The 18,000-nt window shown below is 50.6% G+C and overlaps 2 protein-coding genes across 2 annotated transcripts; one reads left to right on the forward strand and one right to left on the reverse strand.

The window, feature by feature from the left end:
* Nucleotides 1–6,580: 6,580 nt before the first annotated feature.
* FSUBG_4341 (major facilitator superfamily transporter) lies at nucleotides 6,581–8,300 on the forward strand (the record flags this gene model as incomplete). Its single annotated transcript, XM_036682320.1, has 4 exons — nucleotides 6,581–6,859; nucleotides 6,924–7,714; nucleotides 7,808–7,982; nucleotides 8,046–8,300. 4 exons carry the CDS (start codon nucleotides 6,581–6,583, stop codon nucleotides 8,298–8,300), a joined length of 1,500 nt encoding a protein of 499 aa, XP_036540161.1.
* Nucleotides 8,301–9,841: 1,541 nt separating this feature from the next.
* On the reverse strand, nucleotides 9,842–17,676 carry FSUBG_4342 (pectinesterase; the record flags this gene model as incomplete). Its single annotated transcript, XM_036682321.1, has 4 exons — nucleotides 9,842–11,807; nucleotides 11,858–12,740; nucleotides 12,796–13,576; nucleotides 13,708–17,676. The coding sequence occupies 4 exons, from the start codon at nucleotides 17,674–17,676 to the stop codon at nucleotides 9,842–9,844; spliced, it is 7,599 nt and encodes a 2,532-aa protein (XP_036540162.1).
* Between the last annotated feature and the right edge of the window lie 324 nt (nucleotides 17,677–18,000).

Consider the following 18,000-nt stretch of genomic DNA (forward strand, 5'->3'; position numbering starts at 1 on the left):
GGAGATAAGGATCCTTCGGGATCAAGCTGGCCCAGGTAAGAGCCTCACCTGCTGAGAGGTACGATCGTGGTCGTGATCGTGGCCGATACATCACGTGTGTATGTGGCTTCCCAGGCAGAAGTGTTACAGGTGGGCGAAACAGCGCTGCTTCAGGATGGCATTTGCCCATAGATCAAGGCAGAGACAAGCAGGATCAGTCTTCCACTCCCAGCAGCAGATCGAACACAATCCGGCTTTCTGAAAGCTTCATTCAAGTCCGTCTGTCTATCGCGAGGGGCGATGTAAATGCTCTGAAACCTCTCTCTAGGGAGATCATGTCACGTAAATCGTCCACCACCTTTCTGTGGCTGCACTGGAACAATTGTGACCCCTCCCAACGATCTTTAGGTATCCATCGACGTTCGGGGTGAGTGGTCGCCGACTCGCAATCGAACCGAGCGGGCCTCGACGATTCCCCACGCCATGGGGGTACGTCTCAACTTCAAGTTTACGATGTCAAGAGTGGAAAGGCGGCAACGGCCACCCACGATAAGTCGTGATACTCAACAAATATCAGGAAGAAAGCTTCACAAAGACTGTCCTCTCCACCTCAACCAGCCGTATGCCACCAGCTATCACCCGGTATCTCGGTCGAACAAGGCATCGATAAGGAGTTCGGTCGCTAAGCTGATGGAGGCGATCTCGAAGCTGTCAACTATGGCAATGTCGATGACAGCAATGCTTATAAGGTACGGATTGTCGGGTGTGACTATGGAGGTAGGTATTCGTAGCCTTTGATAAGATGTTAAGTTTCAGCTATCGGGGATAACAATAAAATCCCAGCAAAAGTGCATTCCAAAGACCATCAAGAACAGAGAAATGCAGATAAAGAAACCGAGGTAGACTGGGTAGTTATATGAGTTTCAGTGATTCCTTCAGCCCGTGGTCTCGACAACACCCTCGGTCCCAGATCTCCGGTCACCCGAGAAGCATCAAAACACTCAGCTGCAACGATCCAAAGGCCACCGCTCTTCCTATTACGAGCTCTAATATGTAACTTGAAATAAATCGAGCCTTTTAATAATACCTTCTTTGGACTCGCATATCAAATGAACCTGGTGTTGAGTAAATTTCATCCCTAGATGATCGAAGGTGGCAAACACTCGATGCAGACCTTCGTGGCATCTTTTCTGTCCGAATCACTCGTCTGAGCATCCGATCCATGCTTAGACATATGAGCATCTCGAAAGATACCCTATGGGCTCATAGACAATCAACACTATGGCTCACCTCGGGTTTCCAGCTTCTTGTCATGTCGTCTTGATTCTCCTACTTCATGTAAGGCAAGACCAGCCGAAGTGAATCAAAAGAATTTTGCCACTTTGTGTCTAAATCTGGATTCAAGCATCCAAGCTGAATGTTCAGTCCCAGTGTGCTCCCGCAATGCCGTTATTGCCAACTGTTGGTGGTCATCTGTAAGCACCTTTCAGGGCCTTACTGTAGGCGAGGCCGCCAAGATTTCAGGTCCAGACCGAGACAAAGGGTGTGAAAAGCCCAGCCCTGCTCCAAAACTTGTTTTGAAACTGAGTTAGGTGATTTATTTGCCTCCATGATCCAATGAATCGACCGATTGTGGCTTTTTGTGCTGGATTCTCGGTAGAAACATCTGAGCCGAATAGCCAACGAGCACCTCGGCCCTTGGTTGTGAACGGTTATAGTCAGTAAAGGGGTATTCGAAGTGATCTACTCGTACAGACTGGATTTTCTCATGCAGTCCAAGCGTGCCCCAGTGTTCCCCAGATCCCCCAAAGAAAGATACTGGGGGTAGGTTGGTTCAGTGCTCCAACCGTGAAAGATAGCCAACCAAAACAAGCTACAGTCATTCTTCAGGTTCAACATCGTTTCATTAATGGCTTACGCCATCGGAAGCAAACTTCCTTCTCGGTAATATCTCTAGTTTATCTTCGGAGCTTCGCCGAGGAGCAGGTCAGAATCATGATGGTGTAGTGATACCATGAGAGCCGAATAAATCCGAGGAATAACGATATCAAGTCTGTCATTTGCGATATAGCTAGGCACTATGAAGCCATAGACTAGCAACAAACAAAAGGACAAGTTTAGCCGCGCAGGGCTTGCACTAATACAAGACAGCCATGATCCCAGCTGAAACTGGGGTAATGAGACGATAAACGTGGGGAAGTTTGAGGAGGAAGAAATTTGAGTCTGGACATTGATGCCCGAAGTGGTGTGTAACTCACAAGACTCGGTCCCGATGGGAATCGGTAGCAAGCCCGGGGATGCCGGCGCAACGAGATGGCAAAGGTCACTAAGCAAATTTTGCAACAAGACTGAGATTACTGAGTGAGGAGAAAATTCTCCGTGCTATCATCCCCGCTCCCGAAATCTAGATTACTAGGCAGGCTAGGGTAGAGGTCGAGATTCCGAGTTTATTGTCTTGGCTAAGCCATACGGATAGCTCGGATTGCGAGGGAAAGCCAAGAGTCGAAGTCTGGTATAGGGTATTGGTGATATCGTTGGATATCGTGAGTGTCAAGCAAAGGTTGATACGAATCCAACAGGACGGAATGGCACATTCACGCTGGCAATCTGCAGATACCACATGCCAAAAACGTGGGCATAGATAGCGCTGAAGATTACGGGCGCATATGATGAACGATGCATAAGATCATCCTCGACGTTGAACCCCAACGAAACGACGCAACAAGAACAAGCGAAGTGGCTGTGATGCTGCATGGAGGATGTACGCCATCCGGCTGTCCGAAGACGCAAACGTATCACAAACAGAACAAGTAAAAGAAGGATCGAATACATTCCGCCAAGGACTCAACGCATCAGACGAAAAGCCCGTTGATAACGACGTCAAACAGCATGTGGTATGTGACGATGTGCGGAACAGGCAATGGCGAATAGTGCGGAATGATCTGACCTCACAAAGCAAAGATAGTGTGCACCAAGAAAGGTTTGAAGATGGAGGGGGGCTACGAAACGTGGTTATGCAGGCATCTCATCAGGGGAATGTTGGCCAGTGATAGGTTGGCCAATTGGTGGTGTGAAGCAAAGAGATGGTGCCATACGCTCTCGTTCTTTGTATCTTGGGGGCAGTTGTTACGAATTGGGGGCGACAGGGAGAAAAAAAGGCTGAAGAGCCAAGACTCAGAAAAAGTCGGATTTAGGCAAATGGCATGAGGAGAGGAAATGCCCCAATCCTAAAAAGGTCATGTTCTCCGGGTGGCAGTGGCAGATACTGGGGTAAAGCCTGGGAGAGTGAGTTGAGAGTGCGGAGTAGTGGAGACGGAGGAAAATACAATACCGAAGGGGTGAGATTTTAGATGACAAGAGAGCAGATGCGCTGAGAGATGAGATGTGTAGGTACAGTAGATTCATTCTGTCGGTACTTGAGTCATCTCAGACCATGTATCCACAAACATGGCATCATATGAGAAAGTAGTGATTAGAAGACAATGACAAAACAAGGTTCTCATCCGTGGATATCTACCGAGTCCTGCGAGTCCACTGCGTTAGCTATTCCTTAGGATAAAGAACGGCGTGGAAGATCAGTGGAGAACTGCCATCAAGCTTATCTTTTACTTTAAGCTGCCTAACTTATGAGGAGAATCCCAGTGCCATGTGATGAGAAAAGAGATTGTGTGTCTGGTTTGCCTTGGAGGAGGAGTCTCCGCTTACGCTCAACAAAAGCCAGAAGCGCGCGCACATCCGGTATCTTAGCCGTGAAGCCATGTTATTCACATCCCTGTAGGCACTAAGCAGGGACCACCCTCCATCCCCTTTTGTCTGTTCCATGTTTTTGGGGAACTCATTCGTGTACATACGTAACGACAGGTGTTGTTTTCTCCAAAGTTAAGGGGGGGAGGGCATTAAGCGGTAAGAGGAGAGGAGAGGAGAGGAGAGAGTGCGAGTAACTTGGAGAATGTTGCAATCTTGTCGCTTTAGCCGAGGGTATAAATGTTCCGGGCGTGCGGAGCTTGAGTGCACTAAGAGTCTCCAAATCGACGGAAGCGTAGAAATGGAAGCATCAGATCTGAGATAGCGATACGTATCGAGTAGATACAGAAGATGAGATTCAATCTGAAGCTGTCAAAATGCAACCCCGTTCTTTCCCGTACGGTATGAGCAGGCTTCCCCAGAATCTTCATCTTGCTTTTCCCCGGAATCTCTTCTTCAATCTCCATATTGCCCCCGGATTTTCTCTGTTAGATGGAGACCAGCTCGGGAGTCGACCGGTCGATGGAGACGCGAAAGTGAGCTGTTTGGTGCTGCCAGTGAGACAAAAGACAGCGGCGGAGAGCCCTGAAAAGAGGCGAGAGTGGCCCACTGGAGGCCCAGCACGGTAATCAGCCCGGATCCTGTAAGCAGCCTAAAACAGTCGAGTTTTGGGTGGGTAATTCCCCCGCAAAATTGGTCCGGCACTACATACAGCCCCCAGCGCATCTGGGGTCATTCATTCATTCGCACCAACCAACAGAGCCAAATAAGGCCACTAAATAACATTAACATTAGCATTAACCTGTAAGTTATGCTTCTTCCCACACGGAGTTTCCCCTCTCGTATCAGCGCTATCTCTCTCTCTCTCTCTCTCACACACACACACACACACACTTCTTTTCCCCTCACCGATCTCACGCCGCGCGTATTTGCCATGTGGTGGCGTCCCAAGCGCATTTCACCTTTTGTCCCAGTCTCTTCCTTCTTCAAGACAAGATCATCCCTACAGGATCACACTAGGTCCAAAAGAGGGAGCTTCCATTGATCCGATATGAGCTACGGCTGTCAAGATAGCCGAAGCCGTTGAAGCAAGCCCCCCGAGGAAGTAAAGTGAAGCAATGTAGATGAGGCTCTTTTCTTCTCGAAGCCACGAGATCTGGTGAATCTGCTGGGCGTTTTCTAGGCACTTGACTTGGCAGCTACGTGATGAAACCTCGTGCCTGACAAGATGAATGTACTACGCTGTGATGCTATGCTATGCTGATTTACTACTACGTACGTACGGCGTATGTTTGCCTTATCTTGGATATTATGATGGATACACGTGGAAATATGCAGACTTGATGACTATGCCTCTCGTAGTGGATGCTTTGCCATGTGTCTTGATGCATCCAATACTGCCTGCAACTGCACCATCCATCAGGGCCCGTCGGGACGGACGGCAAATTATCATCTCACACATCTCGGACACAACGACAGCCTGCTTTACTCGGGGTCCGTGGGTGACGCACGGTTACAGTGCAAGGTGTCAGTGTCAGTGTCAGTGTCAGTGTCAGTGTCAGTGTCAGTGTCAGTGGTATCCGTAGGTAGACTGTCATTCCAGTAAATGGCACGGTAGGGCCATCATGGTACGATGTTGTTAATGGAGATCGCCCACGAGACACAAACAGTCTAGACAGGGTTGTTCAACAGAACAGATCACCAAACAAGAGATAGCGATGTTCTGTATCAGCATTAGCATATTCAAGTCCGACTGAGCAATACGCCATACCGTCGCAAGCTCCCGAAATAAAATGGGAGCGGGGATTTGTCCCATTGCATTCTACGTCTGGCGGCGCAGTTCCAACTTCCCTCCCTGCAACTGTCGGGGTTGCAATATCTCTCCAGTACCGACTTGGCATACATGAGAAATCTGTGTCAAGCTTTTTGTCACGCTTGGCTGATGGGCTTGGAAATCACTTGGGAACCATCACATCACACAAGATCGGTAGAGACCATATCTCTCGTTCACTTGGCGCGCATCGTACAATGAAACAATTCAGTGTTCACCTAACCAACCGGTCCATCCTTGTAAGAGAAAAAAAGAGGCCACCCCGAGTATTCTCAGTCGAGACTCTTTCTGTCCTCTCGTTCACTTTCCCTCTTCCCTGGTCAGCAGGGCCTAGACAGAGTGTGGGCGTTCTTCCTTGGCATTACAGTAGGTGCATGCGTGTTGCTTTGGGGGTCCGGCGATTGGTCTCCGAGCGGGGGAAAAGACAGGCAGACAAACATGGGGTAAGATACGTACAATACCCAATGTAAGCCAAGATAAACATGGGGTAAAAAAACCAAAGGTGTGAGTGGAGTTTTCTCCCTTAAGTTTAGTTGTTGGTCGATCCCTGTAAAGATTGGAGTTGGAGGTGTTGGCCAGTCGCATCTGGGCCTTTTGAGATTGGGCAACACACTCTATCTCCCTGTAGGCCACTCTAAAATAACCCTTGCTTAGTTGCCGTTCGTGCGGAAAGTGGATTTTATACGACGGAGGCTTTTTCGAAAACGGGACTGGGCTTGCTTGCTTGCTTACAAGGGCCTATACCTTGACAGTCGTTGGTGGCAGTTTTGTTGTAGACAGACACCCCGAGTATTGATCTGGGGTACGGTAGGTAAAGTAGTATCATGGACTGCCACTGTCTCTTCTGCTCTGGTTCCCTCTTCTTCACTTTAGTATAAAGAGTGGGCTCTTCCCCAGACTATTCCCCCAGTTCTTGTTCTTGTTCTTCAGATCAGAAGCATCCTCTCTCATCTCCTTCCCTGAGGACAAACAACTCTCCCTTGATCCCTATTCTCTTTCCATCATCCCAAGTCAAGAGAAGTCACAATGCTTCAACACGACAACAAGGTGACCTCTGGTCAGGTTGACAGCTCATCAACCGAAAAGGTCGACTATGAGAAGGCCGTTTCCTTCCACGAGGATGCCTCCCAGGAGGTCTTCGATGAGCCTGCCACCAAGCGTCTCCTCCGCAAGATGGACATCAAGCTTCTTCCCTTCCTGGCTCTTCTCTACCTCCTTTCTTTCCTCGATCGTACCAACATCGGTAATGCTAAGCTCGCTGGTCTTGAAGTGGCCCTGGGCATGACTGGCAAGTGGGATTACAACGTGAGTACAACCTTGACTTGTACCAACCTGCCGGGAATATGCAAGGCACTAACACGCATCTTAGATCGCTGTCGCCGTCTTCTTCCCCTTCTACGTCGCAGCCGAGATCCCCTCCAACATGGCCATGAAGCGCTTCCGTCCCTCCATCTGGATCCCCAGCATCATGATCGCCTGGGCCATCGTCACAACTCTCATGGGTATCACCAAGAACTTTGGTGGTTTCCTCGCAACTCGCATGGCTCTCGGTCTCGCTGAGGGTGGTCTGTTCCCCGGTATCACTTACTACATCACTCTCTGGTATAAGCGACACGAGTGCGGTCTCCGCATGGCTATTTTCTTCTCTGCTGCTACTGCTGCTGGTGCTTTCGGCGGTCTCTTTGCTCGTGGTGTTATGGAGATGGATGGCCTTGGTGGTCTTGATGGCTGGGCCTGGATCTTCATCATCGAGGGTCTCATCACCTTCATCTTTGCTATCATGGCTTTCTTTGTCATGCACGATTATCCCGACACCGCCAAGTTCCTCAACGACTCTGAGCGCAAGGAGGTTGTCCGACGTCTCGAGGAGGATCGATCTGTTCTCTCTGACGCCTTCAACATGAAGTTCGCCAAGGATGCTCTCAAGGACTGGAAGATCTGGGTTCACATGATGATCACCATCGGAATCTACACTCCTCTCTACTCCATCTCCATCTTCCTTCCCACCATTGTCAAGAGTCTCGGCTACACCAACGAGATGGCTCAGCTCATGACTGTTCCTCCCTACGTCGTCGCCTGTCTCTTCACCATCGGCGGTGGCTTCGCTGCTGATAGACACGGCCAGCGAGGTATCTACATGATCTTCTTCTGTGTTGTCGCGTAAGTATTTCTCCAACCTGCCAAGATTCTAGAACGGGAGATCTTCCCGACTTGGCATATTCACAACAACTCATTTGCTAACCTTTCTCTCAGCATCATTGGTTTCATCATCCTTGCTACTGTCGAATCTCACGGTGCCAAGTACTTCGCCGCTTTCCTTATCACTTGCGGTATCTACCCCAACGTTCCCCAAGGTGTCGCCTGGAACGGCAACAACATTGGTGGTTCTCTCAAGCGTGGTGTTGGTATTGCCATGCACGTCGGCTTCGTAAGTTTTATCCCAATGTCTCAGACATATCCAGCCACAGTTTCACTAACATCTCATTAACAGGGTAACCTTGGTGGTGCCGTCTCTGGCTTCGTCTACCGCAAGGATGATGCTCCCAACTACCGCTCCGGTCACTGGACTCTGGTCGCCACTACTACCATGAGCTGCATTCTCAGCATCCTCATGACAATGTACCTCCGACGCGAGAATGCTCGCCGTGACCAGACTCACAAGGCGCCTCATGAGTACACCCGCGCCGAGAAGGAGTTGGAGCAGGACTCCGGCGACAACGCCACCTTCTTCCGATACACCGTCTAAGCGGTGGACATTGGACGCCATGTCTTGCAGAACATCTTACAGGGCATTGCATGAGTTTGTATATGAGCGTTTGGTCTAGCGAAAAGGAATATTACGATTGGACGGAGTAAAAAGGAAACACTTTTGCATGGATATAAGACCTATACATTTTTGACGCTTGTATAATGAAATGAACCTCTCATGATATGAGGTATTCCACAACTACATGCTGTCTCTCTCGCTCTCACCTGTGATCATTTGCCATTCTCGCCATTCACCTGTCAGGTGAAACAGTCAATAGGCCAACAACTAACATCCCTGAGCACCAACAAAATAAAAGACCTATCGGAAGCCAGAACACATGCTGCAGTGAGGATGCACAGGGCTCAAAACACGGCTGACAGTGGAGGATCTCACCGACCGAAATAGTCAATAGACGCAGGGAAATCTACCGCAGGGGACCTTTTGCTCAGTCTAGGCCTGCATGGGCAGCAGGGATATTCACAGATGGAGATCTACCAACCCCAGTCTCAGGAATAATGCCGTCTTATCCGTAAGAAAGAGGTAAGATTTTGGATAATCATGCAAGACACGTCGCAGGTTCTGGTCTTGATCAGTTGGGTACGCGTATTTCCATGTGAATTGTTCTCATTCCTTTTGATGATCGACCGGCTGTATCTCCACATATCATAAGCTTAACTCGAACAATAAACACATCTACCGAGGCATGACAGAGTCATTTTTATTCGTATTTCATGTGTTTGTTCATCTGCTCAGCTGACGCAGTTATCCGTGGGGTCGTATTGCGCCAGCCAGCCAACATCTCACTGCATGGAGCTGTTTTCGTAGCACAGGTTTGTTTTTATCCAGGCTGTCGGAGGATCATTCCGGTGTCGATCATTTAAGTATGGCGTTTCCCTTTTTGTTGCAAAATTATCGTAGTGGCTGATTTTGTTGTATCCGGGTAATTTGCTTCTGTAACACAAGGGTTTCTAATCTTAACTGTGCCCTTTTCACGACGAAATGGTAAAAGACCACCAACAGGCTTCAGATCCTCATCCTCACGTATTTCCAGGTGAGGATAAACTCCCGAGAGTTTAAATATGCGCCTGGCGCTAATAGAATAATACTGCATTTAACCGGAGAGTTTAAGTTAGTAACGCCGCAGCGCCGATAACGACGTCTCCAATTCTGAGTGGCACCCCCAAATCACACCTCGAATCTCCAATTTGTGGTGTTATCGGCGCCGAGTGTTCCACTTTTCCCGGCGTAAAGACCGATACTCGGGGAGACGTAATGAATGAATGGCTGCAGTGTTGATACGCACAACATGGCAATTATTTTATGTACAGCCGCGATTTGCGATCGAAGCTTGTGCGCACTCACTTACGCTCAGGTAAAGCTCGAGACCTGCAAGTGATCTCCGGGTCCACGGCATGGGTATCGCATGGCACTGAGTCACGAAGCGAAAACGAGAGGGCATGCAAAATTACAGTAGATATTATGGCTAAATTGACTAATTATGTCGCACGAATGCGCTAGAATGAATTAAATCTCCAGGCTCAGTTGGTGCAAGCAGCAGCGCCCTTGCTCGTCTTGGTAGCCCAAGTCGTCTTTGTGGACTTGACCACGGAAGTGGTTACCTTGGACACAGTGCTTTGCTCCGTGACCGTGCTAGAAGGCTTCAGGGTACTCTTCACCGTAGCCCAGCTTGTGACAGTCTGCTGGCTCAGGGTCACAGTGGAAGTCTTCTTGACGGTGTTGGTTGAAGTAACCTTGACAGTTCCTGCGGCCAGAGTCTGAGTGAGAGTCTTGTAGACTGTGACTGTGTTTGCGGGGAGAGTGGTGGTCTTCTTCTCAGTCACGACAGATGTGGCGTCGACGACGACTGTAGTGGTATCGGCCTTGAGAGTAGTAGTCTTGCCGGACTCCTTGGTGGTGACCTGTGTAGTTGTAGAAGTAGATCCTGGAATGGTAACTGTGGCGAAACGCGTGGCGACAGATGTAGACACCTCCACGACAGTCACAGGCTTCAATGTGCTTGTCTTTCCAACCGTCTTGGTGGTGATCAACTCCGTTGTAGTAGTGCTACCAGGGACAGTGGCGGTAGAGGTCTTGACATTGGTGGTATAGGTTGAGACCACGGTGACAGTGACGGTTCGGAGAGCCTCGGCACGAGCCTCAAGATTAATGGAGCCAAGGTCCAGATCGCGGCGGGTTAGGCCGGAAGAAAGGTCGAAGGAAGGGTTGCCAAAGACAATAGCCGCGCGGGGCTTGAGAACTGCTGCGGCGCCGAGATCGCGCTTGTCCTGGGTTGGGATACACTTGAGTGTTGTGGTCTTAGAGACAGTCTTGACTGAAGTTGTCACGACAGTAGACACAACAGTGGTAGCCTTCAGGGACGTAGTAGTAGTACCGCCAGTGCCAATAGTGGTAGTGGTAGTGCTCTTGACAGTGACAGCCTTGGGGCTTGAAGTCTTGGTAGCAAAGACAGTTGTAAAGTCGGTCTCTTCCTGAGTCACTGACTTGGGAGTAACTGTGACCGCAGTAGTAGATACAGTTGTCGTGACAGCCTTGGCAGAAGTTGTGATCCAAGAAGTGACAGTCGCGGCAACCACGTTGGTTGAGGTCTTGGTAACGTCAGCGGGAGTGACAGTCTTGCCAACATCCACAACGTCAGTCGACTTGACAGTGACCACGCTGTCACCTTGAGTGATCTGCTGAGTCTGAGTGGTTGTGCTCTTCTCAGTGTTGGTCTTGGTGGTAGGATCAGGCGTGATAGTGGTTCCAACATCCAGAGTAGAAGTAGACTTCTCTGTAATAGTCACATCGGCTCCGGTGGTGGTGACCAAAGCTGTCTGAGACGTTGTAACAGTCTGTGTGGTGTATACAGTTGTGGAGCTGTATGTCTGAGTAGCAGCGATGCCCGCATCAAAAGGCGTCGCGTCAACGAGTGTCATGTTGATCCAGGCCGTAGAAGTGAAGAAGGTGCCCAGCTCAAACTGTGCAACGTCCTCGCTGGTAAGCTGCTTAGAGAAAGAAGCACGCTGGATAGTGGCAGATCCAGGGCCAGAGTTGTCGAACTCTCCAAAGACGACGTTGGCTGTTCGGGGATCAGCCTTGGTCCAGGCTTGCCAACCTGCAGCAGCGATGCAAGAGCCCAGCTCAGACTCGATATAGGCGACGCGAGCGTGTTGGTCCCAAGGTCGACCGAGGTAGATACTGGAGTAAGAAGCGCCACCAGCAGGAGAGACTGTGCACTGATCGAAGACAAAGCCCCAAGGTCCTGCCGTATTGCTACCCTGCTTATTCGCTGTCAAGGCGATACCGTCTCTGTTGGGAGCAATGGTAGACTTCAGGAAGTATCCAGCTCCAGATCCCCAAATCATATCGATGTTTCCTGTGAATAAGGAGTTGTATGCGAAAAGGTTGCCGTTGATAAGCAGAGCATCCTGGTTACCGTAGACCTGGCAGCCATAGAGTGAGGCAAACTTGCTGCTCTTGACTGCGAAGCCAAGAGTAGCGTAGCTGTACATTTGTTAGCGAATGTGCAGTTCCTATGAGAGATTGAGACTTACTTGGCAGTGGTGCCAAAGGTGTTTGCAAAGTTGATGTTGACAGCCTGGAAGTAGTTGCCAGTGGCGTAGAAGGTAGCCGAGTCAGAGTTGGATGCGTCGGCCTGAGTATCTATGCCCTTGTCGTATGTGATGGTGACCTGGTTCTTGGAGTTATCTTCAGGAGACTCAGAGTAACCGATGAAGAATGTGGTTCCAGGTCGGCTGAGAACGATCTGCTCCTTGTACGTGCCAGGATAGATGAAGACAGTGGGGGTGACCTTGGTAGAAAGCGGCAGAGCATCAATGGCAGCCTGGATGGTATCGTAAGTCGTGACTCCATCGATAGGGTCCTGGGAGACAATGTAGGCACCAGCAGGGGGAGTCTTTCCGCTATAGGGAGCAGTAGGAACAGGTGTGGGAGTGACGGTGCTGGGCTGAGGCGTTGTAATGGAGTCCCAGTAGGTCATATCAATCCAGTCAGTGCTGTCCATAACAGACTCGAGAGAGTAGGTATCCGATGTCAGAAGCGTAGCAAAGCCAAATGCCTCTCGGGCTGCCGTGTTCTTCTCCCAGCTTCCAGGACCATCGTTGTTGTACTCAGCAAAAGTGATATGATCAGTGCGAGGATCAGTTGTGGACCAGATCTTCCAACCAGCAGGCTGAATGGTGCTGTCCAAGTAACTGTTCTTGATGACCACAAGAGCATATGCGCTGTAAGGTCGGCCGAGATAGACCTGTCCCTGGAGATCCACAGTAGCTGAAGGAGCTTCAGTGAAAAGACACTGGTCAAAGATGTAACCTCCGATCGCGCTAGCGCTGCTACGACTCTGTGCTGTGATGGCTGACTTTGCGCGCTTAGCACCCAGTGTGCAGCCCTTGAAGTAGGCCTTGCTGTATCCCCAGACTAAAAGCACCAAGGTCAGTATTATCAACAAAGAAGTGAGAAGAACAGAACGTACTGAAGTCGATTGCTCCTTCAATATAGCAACTCTCATAGTACTGGTAACCATTTGTGGCTCCGTTAAGAAGAGTGTCCTGCCAGCCGATGAAGGAGCAGCCATAGAAACCGATGTCATTTCCATAGATACTGGCAGCCAAGGTAACGTAGCTAGGTGTCGCGCCATCTAAATTGTCAGAATTGACGAATTTGACATTGTAAAAGGCGATCTTGGTGCTGGCTGTGGCGATAGTAGCTGTGTCCGCGTTGCTGCGACCAGCGGGGATGCTACCAGCAACCGACAGACCCTTGGCTTGGGTGATGGTGACCTGGTTGCTAGTATAGGTCTTTCCTGGATCGCTCTCAGTGTAGCCAATGATCGTGACAGGTCCTGGTCGGTTGATAGCAGGGACCTGCTCCTCGTATGTTCCGGCATAGATAAAGATGGTCTGAGGTGTTGAGTCCTTGGGGAGACTCTGGAGAGCATCGGTGAGACTGGAGTAGGACCCTGACTTTTCTCCTCCGACGGATACAGTGACAGCATCCTTGGGAGGAGTAGTGCCATCAGAAGGATGCACTGGCCAAGTGTCGTCGGTCTCCGGGTCGGTGGCTGTGTCAGATCCGTCAATGGCGTAGCTAGGGACAAGGTTGTAAGCCTTCATATCAAGCCAGCTGGTACTGCCGATGAACGACCCAAGGGAGTATGTAGCAGCCTGTGACTCGGTGAGCTTTGTCGCGAAGCTGGCTCGAGAGGTGGTCCAGTTTCCGGGGCCAGTGTTATTGAACTCTCCGAAAAGCACGTTCTGGGAAGGAAATTGTCAGCAAGCCGTATCGTAAACTTAGAGGAGTCTCCTCTAAACCTAGGAAAGAGTCCTCTTAACTACTCTAAACCCCTCCAAGCTCCTATAAACTCTACTAAACTCTTCTAACTTACCGATGTCTGGGGGTTGCTTGAAGACCAAGTTGCCCAACCCTGGGGAGAGATGTGCTTGTCGAGGAAGGAATTCATATACACAACAAGGGCATATTGAGACCAAGGACGACCGAGCGACGTCGTGCCAAAGTTGGATCCGTAGCTATCAGTGTATGTGACCTTACACTTATCGAAAACGAAGCCGCCAGCCCAAGAAGAGCTCTTGCGGTTGTTGGCGGTTATGTAGGCATTGGCCGTGTTGGACGCAATATAGCACCCGTGGAAGAAAGCCTTGCTGTAACCCCAGATAAAGTCCACTGAGCCGGATATATAGGAGTTAGAGAAGACCTGAATACCCTGGTTGACAAGTAGAGTATCCTGGAAGCCATCGAATGCACATCCGTACGCGGCCATGTTGCCAAAGAAGTCAGCAGCGAGAGCAGCCGTGTCGCTAGTCTGAGGATAGGTGTTGGTAAAGTTCAGGTTGTAAAGCGAGAGACCAGAAGAAGCTGAAGTGGTCTTCCAGAAGAGAACGGGAGTCTCTTCGTTGCGGGATGCACCAGTCGAGTAGCCCAGCTTGAACCAGATGAGAACCTCGTTCTGTGTGAAATCGTTCTCGAAGCTCGTCTCGCCACGAATAGTAACATGACCGCTAGAGCGAGTGAGAGTAAGCTGCTCGTTGTATGAACCGGCCTTGACAAAGATGGTGTAGTCATCACCGTCGTCGGGAATGGCAGCGAGGGCAGAGGCCACAGTCTTGTACTCATTTCCAGTGGGGGAGGGAGAAACGGTCAAGGTAGCACCGACAGCAGTAGCGCTTGTGGTGCTAGAGGCTGTAGTCGCAGCTGAAGTAGTTGTGGTGCTAGCAGCGTCTTTGCCGTACACAGAGTCAGGCCAACCCTGGAAGGGGGCAATGGCAGCCTTATCAAGCCAAGCATCACTGCCCAAGATACCGGCAGCGCTGAAGGAAGAAGTATCGCTAACAATAGTTGCAGCAGAGACACGAGCAGAGGAGTCCCAGCCAGGGCCAGTGTTGTTACCCTCCGTGAAGGTACCGGTGAAAGTGCTGGGAGAATTAATCTTCCATCCAGCACCTGCGATATGCCCATCGAGGAACGAGTTGACAAAAGCGACATTGGCATTTATGTTGTAATCGCGGCCAAGGTATGTGCTCCCCTCAGGAACAGAGCTTGACTCGGGGACGACCGCGCAGAGGTCCAATACAAGCCGAGAGCCGCCGTATTGGTTCTGGTACTTGTAGGCGGCGATAGCTTGACCAGTGGTAGATCCTCGGGAAACAATCACAGAGTTGTAGATGTAACCAGCGCCCTGTCCCCATAGGAAATCAGTGGTTCCTGATATCTTCGAGTGACTGAAGAAGAAGTTTCCGTAGTCCAGGTAGAGAGTACCCTGAGACGAGTCAATGTCGCAGCCATAGAAAGCCACCTTTGTTCCCTTAGCGTAGACAGCAAGAGCAATGTTGTTGGTCGTAGGATTAAACGAGTTCTCAAAGTTGATGTTGTAGAAAGAAACACTCTTGGCTTCGTACTTGCTGGCAGAGAATGTCGCTGTACCCAGTGAACCACTACTGCTTGACAAGACAGCGGTGCTGGCAGTGATGGTAACCTTGTTGTTCTTGGGCGAAGAACCATCGGTGGTCTCACCGCGGAAGACAGTAGCTCCAGTACGGGTGACCGAGACTTGTCCTTGGTATGTGCCAGCAAGGATATAGACGTATTGGGAGGTGCCATCAGCAGGAAGGGCTGCTATGGCAGACGCGACAGTGTCGTAAGAGGCACAAGGGTTGCTCTTTGGGCCAACAACGAAAGCCGTGCTGGGAACAGAAGAAGGCAGCGAGCAAGAGGATGTTGTAGGTGCGGCGGAAGTGGACTCCTCTGTGGTGCCTGTTGCAGATGTGGCCTTGTACAAAGCGTCGGAGGTTGTGGTCACGGGGTCAGCGGCGTTTGTCAGTGACTCAGAAGTAGTCTTCTTCGAATCCGATGTACTTGTTGCTGATTCGGTCGTAGGAGCAGCTGAGGTGGTGGTCTCAACATCCTGCTTGAAGTCCTTGGCGTTGCTGGCTTGGATAGCACTCAAAACATCCTGATCAATCCAGTCGAGAGAGGATACGGCAACACTGGGGTAGGCGCTCTCGAAGAAGGCGGAGATCTCATAAGGAGAAAGGTCCTTAGGGTCTGTGGCCAGAGTCATATACTGGGAGCGGTCCGCCACATGATTGGAGTAGCTTCCAGCTCCAGTAGTGCCGAACTCGATGTAGCTGTTCAGCTTAGACTGCGTCTTGGCATCAACGTAGACACCTGTAGCAGTGATGAAGCTTCCAATGTTCGTGTCACGGAAGACGGCGACGGAGCCATCACCGTTGCCCGCGGCAAGGAAGACGCGGGTATTGGTTGATCCACTCTTCTGGCTGATGTCGCAGGCATCGAAGACGACAGTCGAGTTGTAGAGCGTGCTGCCAGAGAGGCCGCCCTTGTTGTAGACAATGAGACCATTGCTGTCGGTAGCAGTGACTGTTGTTCCGTACAGGTATAGCGAGGGGTAGTTATAGAGGACCTTGTCAGGAGCCTCGATGTACGAGTTGGCGACGATGGCAGAAGCGTAGGATCCAGTGATGGCAGCGATACCGGCAGCATAGAACTGACAGTTGTAGAATGCATTCTTGCTGCCTCTAAGGAAGACAGCTCCGCCAGACCCCCCGGCCTGAGTGTTGGAGAACCTGATGTTCTTCCACGTGATACCAGCAGCACTTGCAGTTGAGAAAGAGAGTGCAGGGTTGGCGTTTCCGCCGTTGTCGATGACGACCTGGGGTGTAGATGACACATCGCGCTTGTTGGAAACCTCACCGATGATCGAGACGGTGGGTGTAGCCTGGATAACGACGTTTTCGGTGTAGGTGCCAGCGAGAACAGTCACGGTTGGGTAACCACTTGTCTGGGCAGCCTTGATAGCATCGTTAATGGCAGTGTAGTCGCCGCTTCCGTCAGCGGCAACCGTGAGTACTAGAGGCGAGTCAGTCGATGTTGAAACCACGCTCTCTGATGTTTGTTGCGAAGAAGTGAAAGAAGAAGGAAATTCGGTGGTCAAAGAGTGTGATGCCGCCTCGGAAGTTTGAGTCCCAGACGATGTGAGGGTCTCGCTCGCTGTCAAGGAGCCAGAAGGTGTGTCCGCTGTGGTGCTCGATTCAAGCGAAGCGGTCAAGGCAGTAGAGGCGTCGCTGGTTGCAGAACCAGACGTCGTACCTGAGTCAGCGCTTGACTCTAGAGATGAAGCCGAGGCGGAGCCAGTAGTCGTGTCGGAAGCAGCACTTGGATCAACTGACGAGGCTGAAACAGCATCGGTGGTAGTTGGGTTTACAGTCGTCAGGCCGGTAGTCGTGGTGTCGGAACCGGCTGTGGCTGACTTGGCGCCAATTGCATCTGTTGAAGCTGTGTCGGCAACCGACAGTGCAGATGTTGAAGCATCGTTTGCTGCCACTGTAGTCGAGGAGGAGTGGGTGTTGCTGTCGGCAGAGCTTAGAGATGTCTCTGAAGCAAGTCCTGATGAGGTACCAGAAGTGAGTGTAACCTCAATGGTCGTTGAAGTCTCAGACAATGAGATGCTTCCAATGGTAGAGATTGTTTCTGACTTAGAAGCCCCAGATGTTGTCCCAGAAGATGCTGTCTCGGAAGCAGCCGTGGTAGAGGTTCCACTCGTAGACAAGTCCGGAGCTCCAATACCAACACCACCCTGGGGCTGTCTTGGCTTGCATGCCGACGATCTCTTGACAAGCGGATTGACTTGGGGAGTGAACGACGAGAAACCGCCGCGAGCAACAGGAACGTTGCCGTTCAAAGGAGTGTCATGAAGGGAAGCAGAACGAGTGGAATGGCTGGAGGAAGAATCAACGAAAGCAGGGACAACAGAACCTTCTTTTGCAAGACTGCTCCCACAGACGAGCGGGAGCAGTAGCCAGGCAGATAATCTGGCCATGTTGAGCCGTGATTCAACGCAACAGCACGAAAGGTTACGGACGCGGGGGAGGGACAAAAGTACGTGGTCAGACCTTGTATTCTACAGGGGCTACATACACTGATATAACATCCCGTCTCTTATCTGATACCAGCCCCAGAGGACACCAGCTTCTCGGTTACGAAAAAGCCATGAGTTTCGCCCAGTCTAGAAGAACTCGGCTCGCCCGTCAGACTAAGTAGTCTGGGGCCTGGCAAAGCCTTCATCCCAAGTGACAGAAAGATTTGGAAGAGTTTAGGATAGCTTATGATGAGCGTAGTGGGCTCTTTGACCAGTTTATTATGG

The sequence above is a fragment of the Fusarium subglutinans genome (assembly GCF_013396075.1).
Source record: "Fusarium subglutinans strain NRRL 66333 chromosome Unknown NRRL66333_c0000039, whole genome shotgun sequence".
Lineage (NCBI taxonomy): Eukaryota > Fungi > Ascomycota > Sordariomycetes > Hypocreales > Nectriaceae > Fusarium > Fusarium subglutinans.